Raw genomic sequence first — 25,378 nt, 5'->3', positions numbered from 1 at the left:
TTAGAATTAAAATGTAAAACAGAGGGGAAAAAACCCCATCCTTCATTTCTGAGCTGATATATGGCAGGGGAAGAAGAGATGGTAGACTAGGAAAGTCTGAAAAATGTGGTGTTTGCAGTTTTTATGTACTAGTGTTTATCAGCTTCCTAGAATCACTCAAAATAGAAGAATGGTTGAGGTTGGAAAAGACTTCTGGAGGTCTTGTCCAGCCAGCCCTGCTCAAGCAGGGCCACCTAGAGATGATTGCCCAGAATCATCTTCAAGGAGGAAGATCCAAAAACCTCTCTGGGCAATGTGTGCATGATCACCCTCACAGTGAAAAAGTGTTTCCTGATGTTCAGAAGGAACCTCCCATGTTTCAGTTTGTGACCATTGCCTCTGGTCCTGGCACTGGGCACTGCTGGAAACAGCCTGGCTCCATCCTCTTTGCACCCTCCCATCAGGTATTAGAATGCACTGATGGGTTCCACCTGAGCTTCCTCTTCTCCAAGCTGAAGGCTCCCAGCTCTCTCAACCCTTCCTCATGGCAGAGATGCTCCAGTCCCTTAATCATCTTAGTGGCCCTTCACTGGGCTCTCTCCAGTATGCCCATGTCTATCTATGGGAAGCCCAGATTTGGACCCAGTACACCAGGTGTGGCCTCATCAGTGCTGAGGAGAGGAACAGGATCACCTCCCTCAACCTGTGGGCAATGCTTCTCCTGATGCAGCCCAGGATGTCGTTAGAGAGGACTTCATCCTTCCTGAATATGAAATAGTTTCCAATTCTCTCTTTATTATAGTTTCAGACAAAAATTTATAATTTTTTGCAAGACATTGACATCTTTGTCAGCAGGTGTTTATAAATGTCACATGCAGTAGACCACTGGATCATAAGGCAGTACCAGGCTTTCTCTCTCTAAGAAAGATACTTAGTTTTTTATTATGTTCCATGGGAAATAAAGTATATAGTTTTGTTACAAAGCTATTCACATTTTAAAATATCATTTACTTCAAAAAACAACCCCTTAAAAGTATAAAATGAAAAATCTTTTTCTTTCCTTTGTAGAGAAAGCTAGAAACTATGAAGTCAGGACAGCTTAATTCATGGATGGCTGAAATATTTTAAGCTTTTGTTTTCTAGTCAGGTACACAAGTATTGCCAGCCAAGTGCTGACACATGAAGAGCTACTAATCAAAATTTGATTTTCTTTCTCACTTCTAGTTTTCAAGAGTATTAAAAAACAGAGCTTGGCCTACCTTCAAACAAGCTAAGTCAAAGATTTCACCACTTCACAGCAGTGATTTCTGTCCAACCAATTGCCATATCAATGTGATGGAAGTGTCTTACCCTAAGACCTCAACTTCCCTTGGTAGTGCCTTTGGTGTACAGTTAGACAGCAGAAAACATTCTTCCCATGAAAAGGAAAATAAAAACACTGATCAAGGTAAGTCAGTTGAGCTTGTAAAAACTGCTTCCAGTGCTTCTGATTTATAGTCTTAAAAGGTTTAGGTTTATGGCCCAAATAGGAAAATTAAGGACAAACTTTTGTGAAATCACCCTACTTTTGAAACCTTGGCTTATTTTAAAGCATAATAAAGGCTAGTCATAATTTCACAATAACTTTTTCCTAAATAGCTTGGCTTTGATATGCAAATAAAATGCAAAATTAAATAATTCATGAAGTTTTAAGCAGGAAAATGTTTTAATATTTGCTAGGTATTTTACTAGCTTCAAAATATATTTTGAAAAAGAGATGATGATGTCATCTTTTTGAATTATTCCTAGGTAAACTGAATCCCATGATTTATGTCCAGCATACCATTACTACTATGGCTGCCCCTTCAGGACAGTCTCTTGGCCAGCAAGAGGGCCACGGTCTGAGGTACCTCTTAAAAGAAGAAGATTTGGAAACACAAGATGTCTATCAAAAATTGCTATTCAAATTACAAGCTGCACTGAAAGAGGTGGAAACATGTGTCTGTCAAATAGATGAGTAAGTAAATGTTAACATCTGGACTTGCCTTTATTTTTTCAATTGAAGATGATACATCTGGATATTGTTTTTGTATAGTGTAGGAATCAGTGATCACCTCAAATAGAATTAAAATAGGATAAAGAAGCTAAGTGTAGGTAATACTACATGTTTTTCCCAGCATCCCTGATTCTTTTTTTTCACAGTTTAGCTTGTAGTTTTTCCCTAGAATGTGGAAAAGCTAAATATTTTGCGGTGAGAAAAATGAGACACACACATCATCTAAAATTTCACTAAGAATGGAAACAAAGGGCAGAGGTATAAAAATAACTGTTATTGAACTCTTCGGGTATTGCTGAACAGTCCCACTGATGAATTTTTAGGTAAGCATTATTCACCTATAGGAAGAGTATTAATGTTTTAGACATTTTTCGAAAACAAATTTACCTTAATGAAGAACTATGGATCTAGGGAGAGCCACCCTGTATTGATTAGGACACTTGGCTTGAATGTGGAAGAAGACTCAAAGTCTCATCACAGTCTATCCTAATTCAGGACAAGGATTGATAACTTTCTTTTTCATTTGTGAACTATGTGGGTTGACTGCTGGCTATTTGCTATCTTGGGATAAGGATGAAGAAGGTTAAGAAGTATTTCAGTTTTGAAAGATCCCACATGCAATGCAACTGTCAGAAATTATTAATTTCAAAAATATAAATAACATAAATTTTTGAGTTTAAAAGACAATCTCTCATGATCTTCAGTTTAGAAAAATAGTGCATCATTGTTTCTCATGTTATCTTGAAGACTGTAGAGTGATTTTGTAATGTCTTACATACTGCAATGGGAATGAACGCAAGAGTTGCATCAATATTTTTAAGAAAATGTTGTTTTCCCTACCTTTATGTAGATCTGCTAATTATCACGCTGAAGATGAAGTCAGTTACTTAAATTCACAATAATTTCAGTGCTTGGGTGCACTTAAAAATGACTGTCTGTAAAGCCTATGTTGTTCTCTTCCTCAAGGAAGTCAGAGAATTGTGTATGGAAGTTCAGTTAGTATTTCAGGAAGTTCCAGTTGTAGTCTGCCACACCTTTCCTTTCGACTCCCTTGAGCCTGTGATGCAAAAGCACAGGAAATTCTGAGCCTTTCTTTCATATATATGTATATATAAATACACACACATATATTTATGCATTGTGTGTACAGAAATATATATATGTATCTGTGTATATATTCATTTGGAAAGTCATACAGTTATGACAGTAAACATGAGGGTTCACTTTTTTCTTTCCTAAATTTCCTGTATGCTGACCTAGTAGCATGTCTTGTATAAGGTGCACAGATTTATTTAGCAAATTTTACCTTTGGCTATTTGTAAAAATGATACTTTTCGTGCTTTATTCCTCATGGACTTTGAGTGGACTGCCAGCATTTAATTACTGTGGAGAAAAGTGGTTCTATACAGGAAACAGAATAGCCAAGGGACCTACTTAAAAGTGCTGAACAGGGAAGAGCGAAGCTGGGACTATTTGGGTGAGAGCAGTTCACAGCTACATCATGTATTATATTACAACATAGTTAGAGCTACTGATTAACTCTTGAGAGAAAAATTAGGACTACTAAAAAACAAAGATAGAGTAATAAGAGAGGATAATCCAACAGCTGTGCCTTAATTAGAAATATTTGTACTTGTAACAGATAGGAGGAAATGCTTTCACATATTGAGTTTTTTATAAAGATAGTAGAACTTGTTTTCTGTTATGACATAACAACAATGAAATTTATGCCTTTATTTACAGAATTGCTTGTTATTATAAGGAGGATTGCAATAAGCAATCCTCATAATTATAATTTTCTCAAGACAGAAAATAGGAACATGGTATCACAATTCTTAATTTATATGATATTATAGAAACATTGGACTACTAAATGACTCTGTTATAAATTAAGAAAAAAACAAAACAAACAAAGAAAAGTATATTTAAGCATGATTATTGGGAAGGGGTTGCATCCAGCTTTGGGGTTGTGTGTTTTAAACTCCCTGAATTTCTAAGAGCACTTCAGTGAGCTCAGGAACTACCAGCTCCTCAACTCTGTTATGCAAAGTTCCAGCTTTCGTTCATGGTAGTTTAGCAGAAATTTTTCCTTAGAAAAAGTGCCTGCCTGCTGAGAGAAAGGGAAATGCTCCCTTAGGAAAAGCTCCAGCTATCCTAATCAGTCTTTTACTGAGCTCTTGGCAGAAGTGACTAAACAGTCACATAAAAGAAAAGTGTATAATAGACTGTCTGTGTCTTGACAAATACTTACTCAGGGGAAGATATTTTCAGGAGCTGAAATTGCAGTTCATTATGCTTGTTTCTTACTCTTGATTATTTTCTTACAACAACAAAATCCACAAGAAGTTACCAGAATGAATCTACCCAAAGCCCATTTTTACTTTTTGAAGTGGATGATAACAGTAACACAAGAACAAGCAGAAGTATAGATTAATCCTTGTTCTTATCTCATTTTATCTTCCAGCAGGCAGGACTACATGGTGTTCTTGAAATGGACCTTTTGGTTTAAGAGCACAGTTAGAATCATCTACCAGGAATTTTTCTAATTCCTTTTTGAAACCCTTTTATATTTTTGTATTCAGAAAATAAGTTTTACAGGTATGAAGAACTGATTTCTTAAGGTTTACACTTCATTAACACATTTATTTTAGGACAAGTTCAGGAGCACCCATGCTCTTAATGGACACATAGACGGACACTGAATACTGATATAAAATACGGGCCCCATCTATCTTCCCTTCCTTGTGGAATCCTGCTAACCAGTGACTTAAATGGTTGGAAGGAGCTTAAGAGTTGTGATTTCACACTGATATGAAGTGTTAAGGCATTATGTAGCCCAAAAGATGTCAGTCTAGTGGATGGGTGGGTTTCAAGTCCAGTGAAATTGTAACTTTAGTATCATTTTTGTATATTTTAAATACAGTTCAGTTCAGTATCTTTACCTATATATGGGTTAAATATCTGTCTGTTCCCTTCAGAAGTAAGAATTATGTGTAACAAAAAGATCTAACATAAGTTTGAATCTTACTGTGTATTTGGTAGAAACTTTGCCAGCTGACCACTCTGACAGCTCCTTCAATAAAACCTTGCTACCGTGTCTAAGTAAAAAAGCTTAGTTCAGTGTCTTCTTATTTCAGATAGTTAGAAGTTAGTTTCTGCATGAAAAATGGTACTTTTCAAATCCAAATATGAGTTTGAAAATGTCATTCTAATGGAGTGTTTGAGCAATATGAATTAAAGGACAATTGCCCATTATAGCTGTCCTGATCTTGAAAGTAAATTAGAACATCTCGGTATGAGTTAATCACCCAATAATATGAATTTTTTGCTTCCAGTATTTGTGCATGTTCTAAAAGTAGCAGTCTGAACTGTTCTCTCTTCTTGGCTGGATGTCACTTTTGTGCTCATCACAGACGCATGTATATTAATCATCAGTTTTACTGCTGATAATGTCTTAGACAATTTGAATGTCAGGAATTACATAGAGATGTTAATGAAGATCCTTAAAATGCCCTAGTAAAATAGCTTGTGATGCAAACTGGCGTGTCTAGTGCAGCAGTAATGAGAAAAAATATGTTTTTCGTATACAGTTTCATTGGTTTGTTTTCTTAATTTGTGCTGGGAAGTACATAATTCATGTCTAGAAATAGTTATGCTAATATAAACTTTGACCCTAAGTGTCCAAAACTGTGCTTTATTTCTTCCCCAATTGGAATCATTACCTTCATAGACAATTGAATATTTAGTAGACCTAATGGGTTTCACTGTTAGACTTTTTAGCAACAGAATCTGTCACTTCTTTCCCTTGTTTCAAATAGATACAGACTGAATTAAGATGTTCCCTTCACATATTATAGCCTAGTAGTTGGAGGATGATGAGAAATTTTGTCCTGTTGCTAGCTCACTTTTGAAAAACATGAATTTATCTTTTTTTGTTTGTTTGTTTCACAGCCTTCTTTCTTCGATAACATATTCTCCCAAATCAGAACGTAAAACGCCTGAGCCCTTAATACCAGCAGACAGTGATAATGAAAAGGGTGAAAGGAACGGAAAAAAAGTCTGTTTCAGTGTGACAGGTGATGAACAGGAAGATTCTGGTCATGATACCATCAGTAACAGGGATTCTTACAGGTAACTTTACTAATAATATTTTTATTTGTCAACTGAATCAAACCTGGAGGTTTATATACTATAGAGAGTTTGTGAAGACTATCAGAATATAATGATTCTGACTTTTCTAACAGAGAAATAACTAGCCTCAAGATGTGGAAACTAAACTTTTATGTGTACAGATTAATTATTAGATCTTAGCATCCCAAACCTTTTTAGAATATCGCAGTGGGAGGTATAAAGCTTCACTTTAGGTTACCAGTCTTATAAAAAACAGAAATAACTTGTGTTATTATGTCCAACAACAGTTTAAATAACTGCCATGGAAAGCAAGATGACAGAGCTGCCACTCTTCCTGATCTAAAGAAAAAAATATTCTGTTTTTCAGCATATATTCCTCACCTTCTTTCACTCTAAATATTATAGCATCAACTCACCTCTAGAATTCAGAATGCATCACTTTTACTGTGAATGAAAATACAAAGAATTTTGAAAAGGAAAGAGTAATGAATGAAAATACAAAGAATTTTGAAAAGGAAAGAGTAATTATAGCAAGTGTGGTTCTTACATAGATTATATTCTGTTTTTTCGAGGGAACTGGTTAGCTACATGATCTAAAATCTAAATTAAAACTTTTAACTGCAAGTAAAATAAGAGTTTATTATTTGTTCATTATCATAGTTCATTATTATTCTCAGAAAGTAGAATCTCAGTAGGGTCATAATTTTTCTACAGAACTGTGCGTTGCTGAGATGTGTTTCATAAGCTGATACTTGATTACTGCAGCCTGGTAGATAGGAATTCTTTGTCAGAGTAGAAACAGAAATATACACATAATTTTGAACAGAAATAAATGTAGAGATAATTTGCACAGATCAGTCTTTTTCTTACACACAAGAAAAGTGCTGTTTCAGCAGAAGCCCATTTAGGGTTTTCTGCATGTCTGTGATGTGTCAAACTGACTAAGGAGGAGCTGCTCCAGTGGTGTATTCTTGCTCCTGTTAGGAGGTTTCCTGGGTGGCACAAGACTTGTATAAGGAGAAAGACGGTGTGCCCCAGGCTATGAGTGTCTCTTTGTTCAAAATATTTTCTTTATTCTGATTCCAGTAATTTATAGACCATTCTGACTGTTTAGGAATAATAAAATCTATGATTCCATATGCAGAATAATCATAAAATTTGTGCATTTAGGACAAGCGTTGGAGTGAGATTAGGCTGTTTTGTTTCTTTGCTTAAATAATTTTAATAGTCAATACTTAAAATCTCCAGATCCCATAATGCCACAGTGGTTATTATTAGAAATGTTAGGCTAATTTCAGCTATTAGAATGCTCTTATTTTGTCTCCTTCTAAACCTTATAATACACCATAATAAACATGCAGAATGATACAGCAAATACATCTAATCTGTTTTTCATTTTCCTGTGTTTTATTTTCTCATGCTCTGCACAATCCAGTTTTAATTAACCTTCATCTTCCCTTTGGAGACTTTACTAAGTGAATAGAGTTAGTTAGAAAACATTTCTTAATATCCAGCCAGAAATTTCTAATACTCCTTGGGACTGTTCACCCTCTATTAGGAACATGTTGTTACTGATGTCTTTTCATCTGCTTAATGGTTATGATAGTAATTATATCATATTGCTTCATTTAAAAGTTTATCCCATTCCCTTACCGTGTTGATTTCAGGTCCAAAACGTATACCTTAGCCAGGAAATGTAAATCCGTATGCCTAAATTAGTAAAAGGTTACCTCTGTATCTACAAAAATAAAGAAAACAAAGAGGGAGCACATGGGTACATGTATAACTGCAACAGTATATGAAGTATGGATACTTCATATACAAGTATATCTTGGTGAGTGGGTACATTCAATTCATAAAACAAAAGCCAGATCATTACATATAAACATCCCTTAGGTACACTTCTACATTATCTTATATTCATTTGGGTTTTTAAGACTCTCTCTTCTGGATGATTATTTATGCATTTCCTGCACTGAAAGTAAATGATCTCCATGTGGCTAAGTAACTCTGAAGACTGTGAATTCAGATTTATCTTCATAGGATTTTTAGTACAAAAGTGTATGTCTTACTCTTGTTTTGCTGCCGAAGTAGGTATATTCTCCATGTATTTTCTATGCACAACAATTTATTTTGAGAGAAAAGAGAAGAAAAAACCCACAAATTTTAATTCCAAAATCTCCTTACTAGACCAATATGGGTGACATATTGTGTGCATAGAAGTTTTAACTGAAACCACAGATATAAATGTCTATACATTTCTAAAAAAAATGAACAGCTGGAAAAAATGGGATCATAAACTATCTTTTGGCTGGCAAGAAAAATAGTTTGTAATTTGAGTTTTGGGGCTACTCAAATGGATCAAATCTCTTATAAACCCATTATGGGACACTATTTTGCAAGTTGTAAAGTCTTGACATTTTTATTAGCTGTGGACCAGGAGTAAATGTAGAGTCACTAAAACATTTTAGGCCACAGTTTCAATAACTGCAATTTGTGTAATAAAAGTTAGTTGTTTTGCATTGAAAGTGTATATTACCATTTTGCAAGTAACTGTTCATATGCAAGGTGAAGGGAGACAATCGAAGCATCTATTTTGGGAAACTTCTCAGTCCTACTAGGATTGCAAATTAAATGATAACCTAAGCACAGGGATCTTTATTGTGTATGAAGAATTACACAGATCGCCTCTTCATTAAATTTAAGAGAGGAAAAAGGAAAAAAATTCCATAACTTTGTTACGGAGTCTGTTAAAGAACATAACTTTATTTCTTTTTTTGTTTTGTGTTTTATTTTCAAGCGATTGCAACAGCAATAGGAACTCCATTGCCTCTTTCACCAGCATTTGTAGCAGTCAGTGCAGTTCTTATTTTCACAGTGATGAAATGGATTCAGGTATGTTTAGAAAAGTCAGCTATGAATCTGTCATCTGTTGCTTTTATTCAATTTCATTACTTTAATTTGCATGGCAGTTTTATTGTTTTAGTTTTAAAAATTGCATCCTCCTTCATAATAGAAGTGCATAATCTTGCTTCTGCCTAGCTAGTGCTGCACTTAAGAGTCCTTCTGTGAGAGAGATGCAACATACCAGTGTCTCTGTGAATCGACTCTATTAGAAGAGCTCTTGGAGGCACTGCTTTTAAAGTCTTTCATGTCTTGACCTTGACAGTGCATTATGTTGCACAGAGCAAGGAGCATTTTAGGTGAGCGTGGAATGCTCTCCCAGCCTGTGTCAGCACCCAGAGGGCAGGATATGGCTGTGTATGTTTGTAGGAAGGAATGTGAGACCACATAGAAGCACATTCTTGTTTATGCCGTGACAAATTGAATTTAAATAAATGCAGCTGCTAATAGGAATGAGATGAGATTTAACTGCTTGGAGTACAAGGTCATATACTCAGGGAGTAATAATAAAAAAATATTTGCTCTAAGCTGGGAGTTTATCATTTGAGAATGACTTAGGAAAAGAAAGAACTGGGCGTATTAGTTGAATATGAGCCACCAGTGAGATTTGGCCATAGAGAAGGCAAGTTTTTATTGCTGGTTGTACCAGGAGAAGAATTTTCAGTTGGGACAGAAAAGTATTAAGACATTATGTAAGGTATCTGAAATAGCTTGTGAATAATGCAGAATAATGTGAATAAGGCTCTTACAGAGCTGAGCAAATACAGAGGAAAGGATGAAGGACATAGAGAACTGTTTATAAAAGAGAAGACCCAGGATCTGGATCTTCAGCTTAAGATGTAAATGAGCTGATATCTGTCTGTGCAGCATCAAACTGTAGTACCAACTGAGGTGCCTAAAATAATATATCTGTGCTAGCCAAACACAGTACGGTGTTCAAGATGATAAATACTGCTGCTCAGTGAAACTCTCACTCTTTGGATGACTTAATTTTCTCCTAGTTCCAAAGCCAACCTGGCTAACTCCAGATCAGTGCTCTTGGGCACCATGCTCCATCTGATGCAATTAAAATCCTGTCAAGGGGTATAACTGCTGACTGTAAGGGAAACTAAAGGAGCTGAAAAAGAAAAAGTAATGCTGTATGAGTGTTTCACTGACATAAGAATGATGTGACTAGATTGACCATGAATATATTTGGATTATAAATTATCAAGTGGCTACTTCTTATATGTCACTGTACCATCAAGTAGGAAAACCAGTTTTAAGCTCAGTTTCTCACAGTTTTTGAAAGAGTTTGGCTTGCATCACTTGCTGTCTGAGAGAGAGCGAGTGCCAATACAATGACCTAAGAGAGTCTTTCTCCTTTGCACTCTCTTAGGAAATTATGTGGTATGTACTACTAAAAACTTATATGAAATACAGGATATGGATGTTGTATTCTTGTTGAATTACTGAATTCTCATAACCATTTAATTAGTAAGATCATTAAGACAGTGAATTGTCTGTGGAGTCCCTCTGGAAACTTTATGGTGAATGCATTTCAGTGACTTTGTGGTTTGCTACATTAGATTTACACTACTTAGATGTTTAGTATGTTCTCCAGCATAGAAGAATCGTGTGTTCTGGTCACAGGATGGTTGAGGTTTGAAGGGACCTTTAGGGATCATCCAGTCCAGTCCCCTCCTCAAGCAGGCTCATGCAGAGCAGGTTTTCCAGGACCTTGACCACTTGCGCTTTTAATAGGGTCCTTTCTTTAAGAGCTATTTCTGTATTATTGAGTGACTAGTAAATGCAAAGTATGTAGGGAGTACAGTTACTATAATCCTGAAAGACATCAGTCTGTGTGCAAAGCAAATTATCTAAGATTCAAAGCTTTGGTAAAACATTCTGTAACTTCTGAACAGTTTTTCATTTTAAAATATTTTTCAGGCGATGAGCTTCCCATAAGTGTTCGAATCTCCCATGATAAACAGGACAAGCTCCATAGCTGCTTGGAGCATCTTTTTGGTCAAGTATGTGATTATTTTCCTTGGCTTTGATACTAATGTCTGTGTTTGAGCTAAGATGTCTTTCGAAAATACTTCTTTTTCTTTTTACTTTTGCTTTCCACTGTTTACTGGGATGGTATGTATTTACTCATTTTCCTTCAGTTTTCTGTAAATAGTCCAAACCTGCAATTTAAACAGGTCCTTAAATTTAGTCTAACATTCCCTAGCTTGTTACCTTAACTAGACCCATTAGGTAAGAAAGAATCCAAAGTTGCTTGTCTGTAGTCATATTTCTTAAAGAAAGAATTTCTGACTGTTGCTGTAAAATACATCTTTCTCACAGAACCTTGATCCCAACAGGTTGATTCAATTGTAAGTCTTCTGAAAGGACCAGCTGTGATGAGGGCCTTTGAACAGACAAAATACTTTACACCAGGTCGAGGCCTCCAAGGTAACACTTAATTCTAGCTATCAGAATGAAAAGGCAGCTTAAAGAGGGCATGGATATGGCTATCCACTCCTTAAGCTGGTTGTTAAAGAACTGATTTTGCTTGATCTTGGTGTATTCTGCAAAAATTGTCGAAATTCATGTCAATTAGATCTTAATTCTTAGTTGAAAACTGGCTTCTTACACTTCTATTGCACAATGTATGAAAGGATTTCAGGTTTGTTGGAAAGTCAACTGAATTGTAGACTCTGAACTGACTAGCATTGCTGAGGTTTTTGCAGCAAGAAGTAGGTTTTTTATATTGCAAGTGTTTTTATTACAGTTTTGCCTCAACTACTGAAGCCATTCCTGATCTGTTTTATTACTAATGCCAGATTTTTATTTTTTTTTGTAGTTATATTATTTTTGAAGCTGATTTATAAATAATTTGTGAGTGTAAATTTATAGTCACAGAAGTATTTATACCAAATATATGCTTATGTAAGTATCACTGGTTGCTTAAAAAAATATCCTGTAGGTAAATTCAGATAATCTACTAACACTTCTTGCATAGTTGCCCAAGTCTAAGTGTATAAATAGGTATCTAGTGGTAGTCATAAGATTGTGATGAAAAATACAAAGGACTTCTTTTGGTGAACTGAGTTTAAAAAAAAAAAGAAAAAGGTTCAGCAGGAAACTGAAAGTTGTATTAATATGTATAAGAAGTTTTATTGATCCTACATGTCTGTTGGCAAAGAAAACTGATTTTAGATGGCCAGAGTGTAGTAAGAAGGTAGTACAGAGTGTATCAAGATCTCACTGAAATCAACAGTGCATAATTACTGTATCCCAATCATTTTGGGGGGTTTTGGGGGTTTTTTTGTTGTTTCCAATTTTGGGACTAAGATAATGGAGATGAACCTAGAGCAGGGTCGCACAACAAAATGTGGCATAATAAATGTAGAGTTAGACACAATATATAGACACATCAGATATGTTATTCTTAATCTGCATCATCCTCATGAACTGTACAAGAAGCACTTCAATTATTTGAAAGATAGACTAGCAATAAGTAATTTTGGTTTAAATTTAATTTTCTGATTGAAGTAATTTTGCCTCTAAAAGTTCCAGGGTCCCACTTACTCCAAGGAAACATGTACCTTCTGTGTTATGTATCTGGTTCAGAAAGAATCATGTTTGGGGATGCTGTTCGTTCTCTCCTTGGATTAAGTAGAGAGCTTAGATGTTAGACCCATCACCATAGCTTTAACTAGAGTTAAATAAGTTGACAACTCCTTGAGCAGGGAAAACATTTGGGAAGAAATAATGTCTTATTGTGGCTTTCTCAGGACATTTAAGCAGAAAAATACTATTTTTATCCTTGCTTAGAGTTTCAGCAGGAAATGGAACCAAAGCTTAACTGTCCAAAGAGGCTACGACTCCACATCAAGCAAGACCCTTGGAACCTTCCCAGCAGCGTCCGGAGTCTTGCCCAGAATATCAGAAAATTTGTTGAAGGTTAGTAAGAACAACATGATCATAAATAAGCACTGGATTAATGATACAGAGCCAAGGGAGGGGAAAGAAAGGGAAGAGATACAACTGCTTCATGATGCTGCTAGGCAAGATTTGCTGAACCCGGTGTAGACTACAGGACTTCTTTGCATTCTTAATGACAAGGTTAGCGGAGTTTATCTCAGCTGTCTTGTGCTTACCCTGTAGACCCCAAATTGAAGCTTTTCTTGAAATTAAACTCGATTTTCCACTGTCTAAATGGAAAGATGAAAACTCTGCAGGACAGCTTTTGTCCTATGTCTTGGTCTTCTCTGTCTTTGTCTGGACAGAGACATTATCCCTCTGTCATTATCCCTCTAAAGTCATGCTCCCACTTTTGCCATAAAGCCACGGTCTTCACTTAATCCATCCCAACTGATGCTATCACTCCTCCTCCCTCCCACTACTGTCTAGAAGTTACCAACTACTCCTCCTCTTTACCACCAAGTACTCTGCTCCTCTTCACCATCAAGTGACAATGTGAACTGAGGTTTTCTGCTTTCTCCCCTGTCTTCATAAGAAAACAACTGGGACTTCCTCTCCAGAATATCTTGCCTGTAGTTTCTGCTTTATTTCCTGTGCTGTTTGCTAAAGAAACAGAAAAATGAACAAAATTATTTTGATACAAACCCTTGCACTAGGAGTCTGTGTGGTAACAAAAACTTATGTCGGGTCTAGCTTGAAATTATTTGTGTGTGTTTAGCTTCTTCTGTTTTGTGGGCTAATTTCCATGGTGTCCCATAAAAAAACTGTTAAATACCAGATCACTGGAAAAGAACTTGGTGATAAGTTTTATTAAGATAAACTTTCTAAAACCAACCAGCCAAACCAAACAAACTCCTCCCTCTCTGACTTTTGGTATTTCTGATTTCAGATACAATCATATTTTCAGACCTTGTGTTAGAAAACTGGAAAAAACAGTGTCATAAATATCTCCTCTTTCTGGAGTCAATCACATGGGTTGATCTGATACTAGGAATACTTCTTTTAGTTTAATGTTAGCTATCACTGAGTGAATACTTCAATAAATATTTTTTAATCCTTTTTTTCTAGAGGCCTGTCTTCATCCTAAGCCAAATTATATTCAAGTATTAATCAGAATTTCTTTCACAGTTGAGGAGGAATGGAAATGTGTCTTCAACAGTCCTTCCTTGCACCCTTTCTGAAGCTTAGCTTACCAGACCATTTTCACATAACTTGTTTACCCATAAATAAAATTAGTAGACCTAACCCATTTTAACATTGGTCATATACCCTCAGTATTGAGCTGAGATTATTCAAATAAATTTGGGGTTAAATCTACACAAAATTTTGTGGGAGAGTTCAGCAAGGTCCAAATGACTTGCTGCTTCTCTATGATACAATTTTTTTTTTTTTGTATACTACTATAATGTAATAGTCCTATTTATCAGAAAAATCTTGATGTTTACAGAACAATAAAACTGTTTGCATTTTCTAGTGTTTTACAAATAAGGATGAAACATTGTTTCTCTTAATAAATTACAGTAACTAACTATTGCAGCTGACATGCTTATGAATAGTGCTTGGTTCAGAGAGCTAAATAGTAAAAGGCATTATTCTTGTGCCGTTCAAGAGCATCACACACTCTGCCTTACCTTCTCTCCTCAATGTGTATCAAAAGATGTCTGCCAGTTTTAAATATTGTTGGCTCTCCCTTTCTGTCTATGGCATCTGAGCCTTTGTCGGAGATTTACAAGTGGCTCCTGTGCCATCATCTTACCCAAATACATGGATTTACAGGTAAAATCTTAGGTCGTTTATTCACCATCAGTCTTTACATCTTTCTAGTCTCTTACAGTTTTTTTTCCATTAATTTGATTCCTATTCCACCACCACCATGTCCCAAACTGGGATCACTAATGCCTCTTCCTGAGAAGCACTCTGGGGAATCATGATCCACATCTTCATTGTAAATTTGATTTTCCTGGGGACCAAAGAGCGGGTGTGATACAATGGATACCTGAAAGCCTGTGTTCTTGTGACTTCCCTGACACGAATAGAATGAAGAAGAAATAGAGGAATGGAAGTCAGTAATTGCTTCTCAAGCCTTAGTTTCCAAGGCATGTTTGGACAGGTATATGTAATTCAGTGTTGAAAAGATTCAGGGCAGAATTATTCCTCTCAGGAAATTTTGGGATACTGCTATGATTTAGACAGGTTTAGGCTTATATAAATTAAACTTGAGACACAACCAGCAGCTGGATTTAACTGAAATCAGATGAGCACAAAACAGGGTTAAAATGTTTTAAACAGCTAAATTTTCCCTTCATATCTTCATTTCTTAATTTTTCCTTTCCAGTCTTGCCATCCTACATTGTATTCAAAGATGGTCAGGATACCTAGGAGAACCAATAGTACTGCCCTGAGCTATTTCTGGCTGAAAACCTAACATGTGGTACAGAGTCCTCTCCTCATTTCTCCTCATATTTGCCTAATTCAGAAAAAACCCAGAAGATATCACCTCATTTGACTGTTTAGTTGGGCTTCTGAGAACAAGTTGAATAATATCTTGAGATTTTAGAAGAGTCTTCCTGTTGGTTTATAAGTAGGAGGCAATATTTCGATAATTGAGGAAAGCAGATATATTTGTCTCTTCTAGCAGGTTTAAGAGAGGTCAAAGCAGACCACAGATACAACTTCATTCACCTGGGGGGGGAAATTTTAATTAAAACCTCCAGTTATTATAAATATATGTAAGCATTACTAATCAATGCTAAAGTAAGGATGAATACTTTCTTTTTATGCAAATATCAGAGGCTACTGTAATTTTTTATTCATTGTTCTGTTGCACTGCACTATTAGGTTAAATTGATTAGTGCTTTAAAGCAGGAGGAGACATGGGAGCCCCACAAAGATGAGATGTTTAAAGTCCTAGATATTAAGATTCTTTTTATTTACTTTTTTTAAAAAAATGTGAAGAAGTGGGAAAACTCAGAATACCTTGATGATGATTGCTTTAATCTGTCAGTTTTCTTTTTATTAGTATTGGAATTAGAAGAAAAATTAAAAAAAAAATAAATAAAAAAATCCATGAAGGTTTACTCCAATTAAAAAAAAAAAAAACAGAACACAGAAAAAAACACAACCAAAGCTTTGTTGACAGCAGACTTAAAATATATATGGAGATTGCTTTGACTCATTTCATTTGCCCTACTGTATCATTAGAGAAAGAAAAATTTTCTATGATTACCATAAAAGGCAGTCCTAGAAGGCTAATCTAGTTGTTAGAATTGAAGAGTTCTCTGAAATAGCATGCAGATTTTAGGGGGACTTATCTGGAGATAAGTAACTAAAGAAAAGAATGAAGTTATTTCTTGGAGTGACTGGGCCTACTAAATTGTTAAACCAGTAAAACTAAAGATGCATTGTTGGTGCAGGTAGATCTTTGAAGATGGAGTGCTTGATTTTAGTGGAGAGAGCAGAAGTCAGGGCAGGAAATGAACAGTCACTGAATAGAGAAAGAATAATGTAGGTACATGATTCTGTATCTGTGTCAGATACGTAATATGGGAATCAGAAAGCACATGAGGAAAAGCTGGGGAATGACTAGTAGGAACCAGGAAAATGAACAAGATGGATAGAAAGAGAGGGACTCAACAACAGAAAGGTGTAAACAGAACAAAGAAGGGAAACATTTTTGTAGTTGCTTTTTCCCAAAGAAAAAAAAAGGTAAGATTCTTGGTCAAAGAAAAGGAGACATTTCTGTAGTTGCTTTTTCCCAAAGAAAAAAAGGTAAGATTTTTGGTCAAAAGCAGAGATGTTTTAAAGCATCTCTATATTTCTAGTCAGCTAGTCATGTAACTACATGAGGAAGTGCAGTTGTTTTTCTAGCACAGTAATTTTAAGTTTAAACAGGAAATACAATAAAATTGAGAAAGTCCACATCTATTTTAATTTAAATTAGTAGTGAGGCATGAAGGAGCCTTTCAGTCATTGAAGGTATAAAAAAAAGTATGTCAATTTAAATCATATTTTTTAAATATTTTAAAAATATTTTCAGATGTGAAAAACAAAACTAAAATCTAGTGTTTCCTGGAAACGATAAAGTAGCAGAATAATGTGGGTTTTTTAAATAAGGTGCAAAAGAATGCTTAAAAATAAAAGAAACTGAAGGCATCTTGCATTACAAATCATACTCTAAAGAGAAATTGGTGGGGAGTTATTTCTTTCCATACAACACGTAGCAAGAAGTAGTGAGAACTTCCATATTTGTTGAAAAGCAAATGATTGACGTCCAAGGTTCACTTCTAACCCCAGGTAAGTCTCTATACAAATAACCTAAAAATACTCTTTTGCCTGTAGGTATGTTTTGAAACATACAAGACTGACAGCAGTGATAGAGTTACAGTGTTCTGTAATTTTCGCATAAGCAGGAAATCATTATTTATAGGTACCTCAAATGCTTTTGAATTCAGAGATCCAGCAAATCTTATGTAAAACAAGCTGCAATTAATATCCTCAGTGTATCTACATTATTCAGATAAAAACTATATTTCTCTATTTTCAGTTATTAAACTATGTTCAGGCTCCAAGATGCCAAGTTATTTTTCTCTGTAACTTATGTGGGTTTTTTTCAAAAGACAGAAGGCTAAGGCTAAGGCAAAGATAAAGACCTTGCAAATTTCAAGAATAACCAGTAATTTTAAATGATTTGGTGTTTGTATTTGAGATACTGTGGGCTGGTACTTCAGAAGCATGGGCACTGCCACTTCATTTTGCAATGTGTGTACAGCACGGTTAAAGACCAGGATTGAAAGGTTTTCTTCTTTTTCCAGCCTGGTCACCACTGGCGAAGATTCTGGCTTTTCATAGATACATTCAAGTAGGGGGAAACACACAGTGACAAATTTTCTTACTGTCCATATACACAATGGCAGTTCCACTGGTTGACAGAGCAGGACTTGGAACAGAACTGCAGAGAAGACTGGGTGTGTGAAAGAAAGTTTGGAACGATGTGAAAGTGTGTGAACAGTGTTGTATTCCTGCACTTAGTACCTGTAGGACAACTGATGTGCTGGAAGTTTGAAACTCTCTAATTTTATGGCAGCTTTTTGATCTGCCTTTCTTGCAGTGGTGGTTAACACAATGAAATTTGTGCTCTGGTACATAAAGTGGAAGAATCACTTCCTTCAGTCTGCAAACTTCGAGAAGCAGCCCCCTCCAAGAAAAAAAAGTGGTGGAGGGGAAGTGTTAAGAGATATAACTCAAAAATTTAGTGTAAATTGAGACTTTTTTTTTTAAATTGTATTTTTTTTATTTCATAAATTGTTAAGTGAAATTTTTGAAGCAAAAAACCCCTGCAGGCCAAGAAAAAGGAAAATAATGTTGTATTTTTCCTAGATCCTATAGTATACATTAAAATGAGGATAATTTGAGATTTTTTAAGTATAGAACAAGAGGGTACAAGAGAGGGAGAAGAAAGAATTGGGGTACTCTGGGAATCAATGAAAACTTGTCTTGTTTTTCAAAGTTTTAAGACTGAAATTCTTCATATGTGGACTTACACTGACCAGCTGGTACACATGTGCTCTCAGATAGCAGCTACCTCTTCATGTGTCTTTCTCATTGTTGGTGCTTTTGATTATTATCAATTTTTATCAAGTTATATATACAATTAAGAGAAGTTGAGATTCATTACTGTTTTGTAAGTATAAATCAGGATTTCCTACACAAGAAGTTGGAGTTAAGATGGTAAAATGAGAAACTGCAAATGCGTTATTATGTTTGTGAAAACACTTTTACCCAGGACCTCAAAATATTTTCTTCTTTTTCTTTAAGAGGTGAAGGCACGAATACTCTTGGCACTTCTTGAGTATACAGGTAATTTTGCTTGTTTTTGGAGGAGGGGAAGTTAATGTGGATAGTTTGAGATTATTTTTGCTTTTGGACAGAATACTATGTTTAGAGAAAGGGGAAAAATGTCAGAGATTATAAAACCTGATAATCAATGATTTTACCCCTGTGTTTATAATGATGATTCCCGAAGAACACAATTCTAGACATTTTTAACAAACATTGCACTTTTTTTTTTAAATGCAAAATGCCTTATCTGGTTGTTTACTCTGGATCTTGGCAGATAAAGAAACAACTAAACACTCAGCTTGTGCACAGTACCTCTGCTGTCTTTCTTTTTTTGGACTTTTTCCTATTTGCTATTTTTCTTTTCATTCCCATCTGTTTCCAAACTTACCTTACTATTTTAACCCATACCTTCTCTTTATCTTATTTTAGAGGAAATTTAAGTCCCTCCTTCTTGGAAGGGCTCTGATTATTCTGTGTATTAATTCTCCCATCACCCCATACAGCGCACAGCTTCAAATACACAAAATAGGCATGTGTGTCTGCAAAATAAATGTCAGTGAATCAGTATTTAGAAAATAATATGGCCCAAGTTTCTCTACAGTTTGTAGGTGCATAAGTGTTGAAGTAGGCAGTCCAATTTAACTGTAAAAGCTGATTATTTTAACCATCTTGCATCACTAGATGAATGCATTATTATTTCATTATTTTTGTTATGATGCACAACATACAATTTTATAAAGGGAAATATAGCATTTTTTTGTTGTCAGATTTCTTCAAAATATTAGAAAAGCTTTTAGTAATTCCTCACGTGTTGTAAAATAAGGAATGACCTGAGCAAATAACCTAGACTTCATGTTTTTAAAGCAGTTTTCCCTATTTACATGGGTTTATAAGTCAGTAAATTCTATAGTTTATTTTGTTTAAAAATAGGTTTGTAATAAAAGCCCAAAGTGCTCTTGTATGCATGACGTTCGAGTAGTATTAAATGAGATTTAGAAATGAGGTGTTGGAGACACAAGAGGGCTGCTTCAGAAGCAGGCAGTACAGAGGAAGGCATCGAAAGTCAGCTGCTGTTAGACAGAGAGAAAATTGAGCAAAGCAAGGAGAGAGAATGTGTTTTGGACTCAAATCCCTGAGTGTGACATTGGAAAAGTTTTGACCATGGAGAAGCCAGTGGGATTTTTGAAGTTGGAGGTATGTGGAGTTTTTAAAGATGAAAATTCTGTCTGTATTGGATTTGCACAACTTGAGATACTGGAGAAAGAGAGAGACAGGTTAATTTGAGTAATCAAAACAAAAAGCATTGAGTCACAGTGCAGAAATAGTAGTGATTTGACCACTTATGGAAAACATTCCCAAGGTCCTGAAAAGCTGGAAAATGGAATAGAAATGATAGTAAAAGAGTGTTCACCATTATCAGTAGTTGAGGAAAAGAATGAATAAGATTTCAAAAGGAAAGCAGACAGAATGGGATTAGTTTGAGAAATACTTGGAGCCCAAGAAAAATATATTTTTAAAGTCAATGGTAATTTTTTGAGTACAGAATTATTTCTGCTGACTTGTCCAGTCATCTAAATTCTCATCAGGTCCATAGAGAAGGTGGAAAAGGAGCTAAACCTAAAGGGGCAGAGGACTCTAGAAGTGAGGGCAAATATTTTAGGTTTTGGAAAGACCTCAGTATCACCTGATCTGCTTCTCTTGCTCTGAGAAAGATTAAGTCTACCTGTACCATTGTGACTGATGTTTGCCTAATAGCTCATAATGATAAAATTACTTGAAGACCTTCAGGAAAGAAGAGAAGGAAGCACTGAATATTTATCACCACAGTTTTGTACTTTATTAAGGATATGTTTCCATTTCTAACTCTTTTGACCTTTAGCTAATCTAATGCCTGTGCCCTCCAGAATAAATTGATAGGTTAGCTAGTCCCTAATTTAAATCAGCTGCTAATGATCCATAGACATCTACCTAGGGACCTTCCTCCTGAACTTTCCTGACACTGTAAATTTCTTCTGCTTCCTGAATATGTAATGCTGCTCTGTGCTTATTTTATAGATTCATATTCATATGTATATATTCATATATATTGTATTTGGATAGCTTGTGTTCTGGTAGCAACACTCTGGGCTTTATAGCAGAAAGTGTTCATCTGCCCTCCTCAGCTGATAGCTGTGGAGATGATGCAGTCATATTCACAGCTTCTTACTATCCTTGTTTTCTGGTGGAAAGTAAATGCTTTTGTGTCCAGTTTGTTCTCACATTGCAGCAGAGAGATCTAACTCACATCCATTGCCTTGTGACATGTACTTAGAACTGATAGCATGTACATCAAAATATACAAGATAAATGTACATTGTTTGTGAAGAAATACTTTAAATTCCAGATTTTAAATACACTCATATATAATTTTAGAATTAGAAAATAATCTGCCATTTTCCACATTAAAATATTTGGTCGTGAAGTACTATTTACGAGGAATAACATTAGGCTGTAACCTTGTAATTTACTTGACATTAAAGTGACATGGTTTTTAGCCAAAGAAAAAAATTCCAGCCCAGTTCCTTTGCTGTTAATTAATCTCCTGCTCCATTTTGCTTTTCCTCTTTTGGCTTCTGCCCATCACAGATAGCGAGATACAACTGAGGCGAGACATGGTCTTCTGTCAGAGCCTAGTGGCCACAGTCTGTGCATTTTCAGAGCAGCTAATGGTGGCCTTAAATCAGATGTTTGACAACAACAAAGAATATGAAATGGAGACGCTGGAGGCCAGCAGAAGGTGGTTGGAACAGATAGCCAGTGCAGGTCTTCTCCTTCATTTTCAGTCCCTGCTCTCGCCAAACCTGGTAAGACTCTCCATGTGGCATGCTTGGCCACAGCTCCTGTTCATTCACTGAACCAGGGATGTGGTTAAACAGTCTTAGATATATAAATGTGATTTTCTGCATTCTTTGTGCTTACCTTGGTACTTAATTAGCTGCTATTTGGACCAAAGTTGCAATTCAGATAATTACCGATGTGGGATATGTTTGGTTATGATATGGGAAATATGATTTCCACAAAGACAGTATTATGTTTGTGTTACCTTAAGAGACTGCAGAAAACAGGACTCCGAGCCAACTTAGTGTGTAAGATAAGATAAAGAGGGTAGGTCCTTTAATTCCAGGTGTGAGGCCCATAGGAATACATATTATGTATCCTCATGTCCATGGGGTTCCACAATTTAAGGTATTAACCCATCCAATCCCAGATCTATCCACCCCCCAGCACCTCCCCCCCAGCATGCCCCTCTGGAAATTGAGGCATGGGGCTCTGGAATCCCCTCTTCCTCAGCCTCCTCTTCATCACAGCACGTTCAGTCCTTGGGAGTTCCTCCAAAGCTCTGGGTCTGAAGGTTGCTGTGCCCGCACAGTATCTTGTTGTCCAGGCCAGGGTGCAGATGTTCTTAAACAGAATGAAGGCCTACCTTGAGGGAAGTCTAAACAAGCTAACAGAATTTTGAGAGAGTGATATGGAATGGGGTAACAGTGTTGGGTTAATGTGTAAACTACTGTGCTACAGGGTAAAGGATATAATACAGCTACTTCTAAAATCTACAAAAAGCTAAAAATCCAAAAAGCCATAGTCAATTGCCAAGTCAAAAAGCCAAGCCATTTGCTTGGAGTTAGCAGATAGGGAGTTTACCCTTGACTCCCCATTGCTGTTATAGCTGTTCCCTGGGAGTGAATGTAGTATTAGGTGATAACTAAAACTTCATTTTGCAATAAGCAACAATGCAAGATAAATAAAGTATCTAATTTAGTTAATTTTATCACCCTTTCCCCCCCAAATACCTATAGGTCTGTAGTAGCTGAAGGACTAAACATGCTGGTCTGTTTTGCTTGTTATAGGGAAAATCCTTGTAGCCTATCAGTGAAATTGGAAATTGGCTCTTTCTTCACAAGCCTTGGCAAAGAGCCATGGCTTAAGAAACAATTAAATAAGGGACATGGCTTTGTAGCCCTTTAATCTTCAGTTATCCAAAGTGCTTCTTCAGCTATTTAAGATGCTTCTCACACTAGATGAGTTCCTGCTAACTGGAAGAACCATGAAGTAGTCTGCATAGTCTGCTCAATGACAGTCTTCTCAAACTCTGGGGCTGCTCCCTGAAAATAACTGATTTGGTCCATCACACTGTATAAAACTCCACGTAAATAACAGATGATGTTTCTAGTATCAAAGGTGTTCTTTCCCTTCCTTGTCTATCTTGGCAGGAGATTTGCTGACAAGTGACCTGAGAAACTTAAGAAGTAGAAGAGACAAAAAAAAAATAAAGGCATTTCTAAATCACAATCATAATGTATTAGTCTATGCTACTGTTGGAGAGCATTGACTTGAGCCAGTGTGAGCAGCTACCTCACAGGCAGTTGAGGTACCAGTGTGGGCTTTCATGGGACAGGCTGTATCAGGACAACATGTGCAACTTACAAACAGATAAAATCAGTGCCTCAGAGAAACAGGAGCTCTTTATCCATATGAGGAATATGTGAAGAAAGCACCAGGGAGCTTAGACTCATGTCTTGAGTCTTGGATGCTTTTTGGCACCATGCAGCATCAACATGTCCCAGTGCTGGAATCCTTAGAGTTCAAAAGTAAATTCAGTCGATGTCTGTCTTATGTTTTTCTATGTGCTTTGTTGTCATCTTACCACAAAGCAACTGTTGTCTTTACAGCACTGAATACTTATATTTTTTCTTTCAAGATCATAGTGATTTCCTTTGTAGTGAAAATGTGTGCTACTTAGCTATTTTCACATAATCAGATACCAGTAGAATGCATTGTCAAATTGAAAATAAACTTCTGTCTTTTCTATCTAACACTTCTTAACCAAGGGAAATTTAAAGGCAAATTTTTTAATACCTTCTCAGCACTATTTGACTTACAAATGATCCGTGTTATTTTAAACAAGGAAATTACACTCGTTATGGCCAGAGTTCAATAAAGAATGAGCAGTAGTGCAAGGATTTCCCGTGCCACTGTATGGTTTTCAGACTATTCTGCTGACAAAATCACTCTCTGTCCATAGACTTTTTAAATAGAACCAGGAGAAAAGATATTTCTAGCAGATTTGCTTTTTCATAAGTACAAGGGGGAATGCTATTTCACTATACAGATCCGGGAAAATCATGGGATTTTTTTTCTGTTTTTTAATTTAGTAAACTATAGTTTATTCTCAATTTAGGGGCAGCTAGTTTATTATTCTTTGCCTCCTTACTGTTTCAGTTCTTCGAGGGGGAAAAATGCTGTCGTGGGTTGACCCTGGCCATATTCTAGGCACCCACTAAAATCACTAAGAGCTGGGAGAAGTCACACAGGCAAAACAAAACTCCGTGTGAGCATGGTACTAAAATTTATTACTAACAGAATAAGAGCTAAAGAGTGAGAAATAAAACAGTCTTAAACACACTTTCCAACCACCCCTCCTTCCTTTCATGTTCTCCCTCCTCCCCCTGCATCAGTGCAGGAAGAGAAGTCCACCCATAGGGCAACAGGTCTTCCAAGTCTGCTGTCCTGTGGGTCACCCTTCCATGGACTGCAAGGGGACAGCCTGCTTTACCATGGTCTTCACCACTGGCAACAGGGGGGCCAAAGCTCGGAGTCCTTCCCCTGTTCCATGGGGTCCCTCCCACAGGAAGCAGTCCTTAATGGACCTCTCCAACATGGTTCCACCCCCCCGGGGCCGCAGATCTTCCATATCTGTCATCCTGAAGGTCATTCCTCCATGGGGTGCAGGGGATCTCTGCACCCCGATGGTTTTTCATAGGATGCAGTCTTTAACGGATGAGTTGCACCAATGTGGGTCCCCCACAGGGCCATGAGTTGAGTGCTACCCGGGAACAACCTGCTCCAGCACAGGCTCCTCTCCACAGGTCACAGATCTTGGGAAGGACCCCTCTCCCTCCTGGGCCTCCCACGAGGGTTACAGTTCTCCTTCATGCATCCACTTGATCCCGCATGGGCTCAGCTGCAATGCAGTGGGGCCGTCCCGGCCCACCTCGGCTTGGCCACAATGGGAGAGGGAGCAGTGCCCGCCGGCGGGGCCGGCCTGTCCCGGCTCAACTCCATTGCCGTGCCTGCCCTGGGCCAGCTTGCTGTGGGGCCCCAGGCTGTGGCCACCACCCCTGCCCGGGCCGGCTCGGCTCCAGCACCACACTTGCCCTGGGCTAGGGCCATGTTGGCAACTCCCCTGGCTCCAATTTCTTCTGTGCAACAAACTTTTTCTTAAATATGTTATCACAGAGACGCAACAATTGGCTCTCCCTCGGCCATCAGCAGGAAATCCCTCCTGTAGCCAGCTATCATTGGCTCCACGGGGGGGAGGGGGGAACTTCTAGCAGCTTCTAACAGAAATCACCCCGTGTAGCCCCCCCCGCTACCAAAAAAAAAGCAAACCCAGCCACAGAAACCTACGACAAATGCAAGCCTCAGATTCCCTTTTGGCTCTTTCTAACCTGAAGTGCTAGGGGAGCATTGTGTAAGGAATAGAATTACTTTAAGTGA

General features: G+C 36.9%; 1 protein-coding gene across 3 annotated transcripts in view; it reads left to right on the top strand.

The window, feature by feature from the left end:
* PREX2 (phosphatidylinositol-3,4,5-trisphosphate dependent Rac exchange factor 2) overlaps positions 1 to 25,378 on the top strand; it is a 167,914-nt gene that overhangs the window by 97,572 nt on the left and 44,964 nt on the right. For all 3 annotated transcript variants that reach the window (XM_018079559.2, XM_018079551.2, XM_018079566.2), the window contains exons 25-33: positions 1,204 to 1,426; positions 1,768 to 1,975; positions 5,966 to 6,145; positions 8,946 to 9,040; positions 10,979 to 11,061; positions 11,398 to 11,488; positions 12,854 to 12,982; positions 18,818 to 18,859; positions 21,467 to 21,684. In XM_018079559.2, coding sequence (XP_017935048.1) covers positions 1,204 to 1,426; positions 1,768 to 1,975; positions 5,966 to 6,145; positions 8,946 to 9,040; positions 10,979 to 11,061; positions 11,398 to 11,488; positions 12,854 to 12,982; positions 18,818 to 18,859; positions 21,467 to 21,684 — 1,269 coding nt within the window. The remainder of the gene's footprint in view (positions 1 to 1,203; positions 1,427 to 1,767; positions 1,976 to 5,965; positions 6,146 to 8,945; positions 9,041 to 10,978; positions 11,062 to 11,397; positions 11,489 to 12,853; positions 12,983 to 18,817; positions 18,860 to 21,466; positions 21,685 to 25,378) is intronic.

The sequence above is a fragment of the Manacus vitellinus genome, unplaced genomic scaffold (genome assembly GCF_001715985.3).
Source record: "Manacus vitellinus isolate BGI_N305 unplaced genomic scaffold, ASM171598v3 scaffold_1_pilon, whole genome shotgun sequence".
NCBI lineage: Eukaryota > Metazoa > Chordata > Aves > Passeriformes > Pipridae > Manacus > Manacus vitellinus.
The sequence above is the reverse complement of the archived record's forward strand: the minus strand, read 5'-3'. Positions and strand labels throughout refer to the sequence as shown.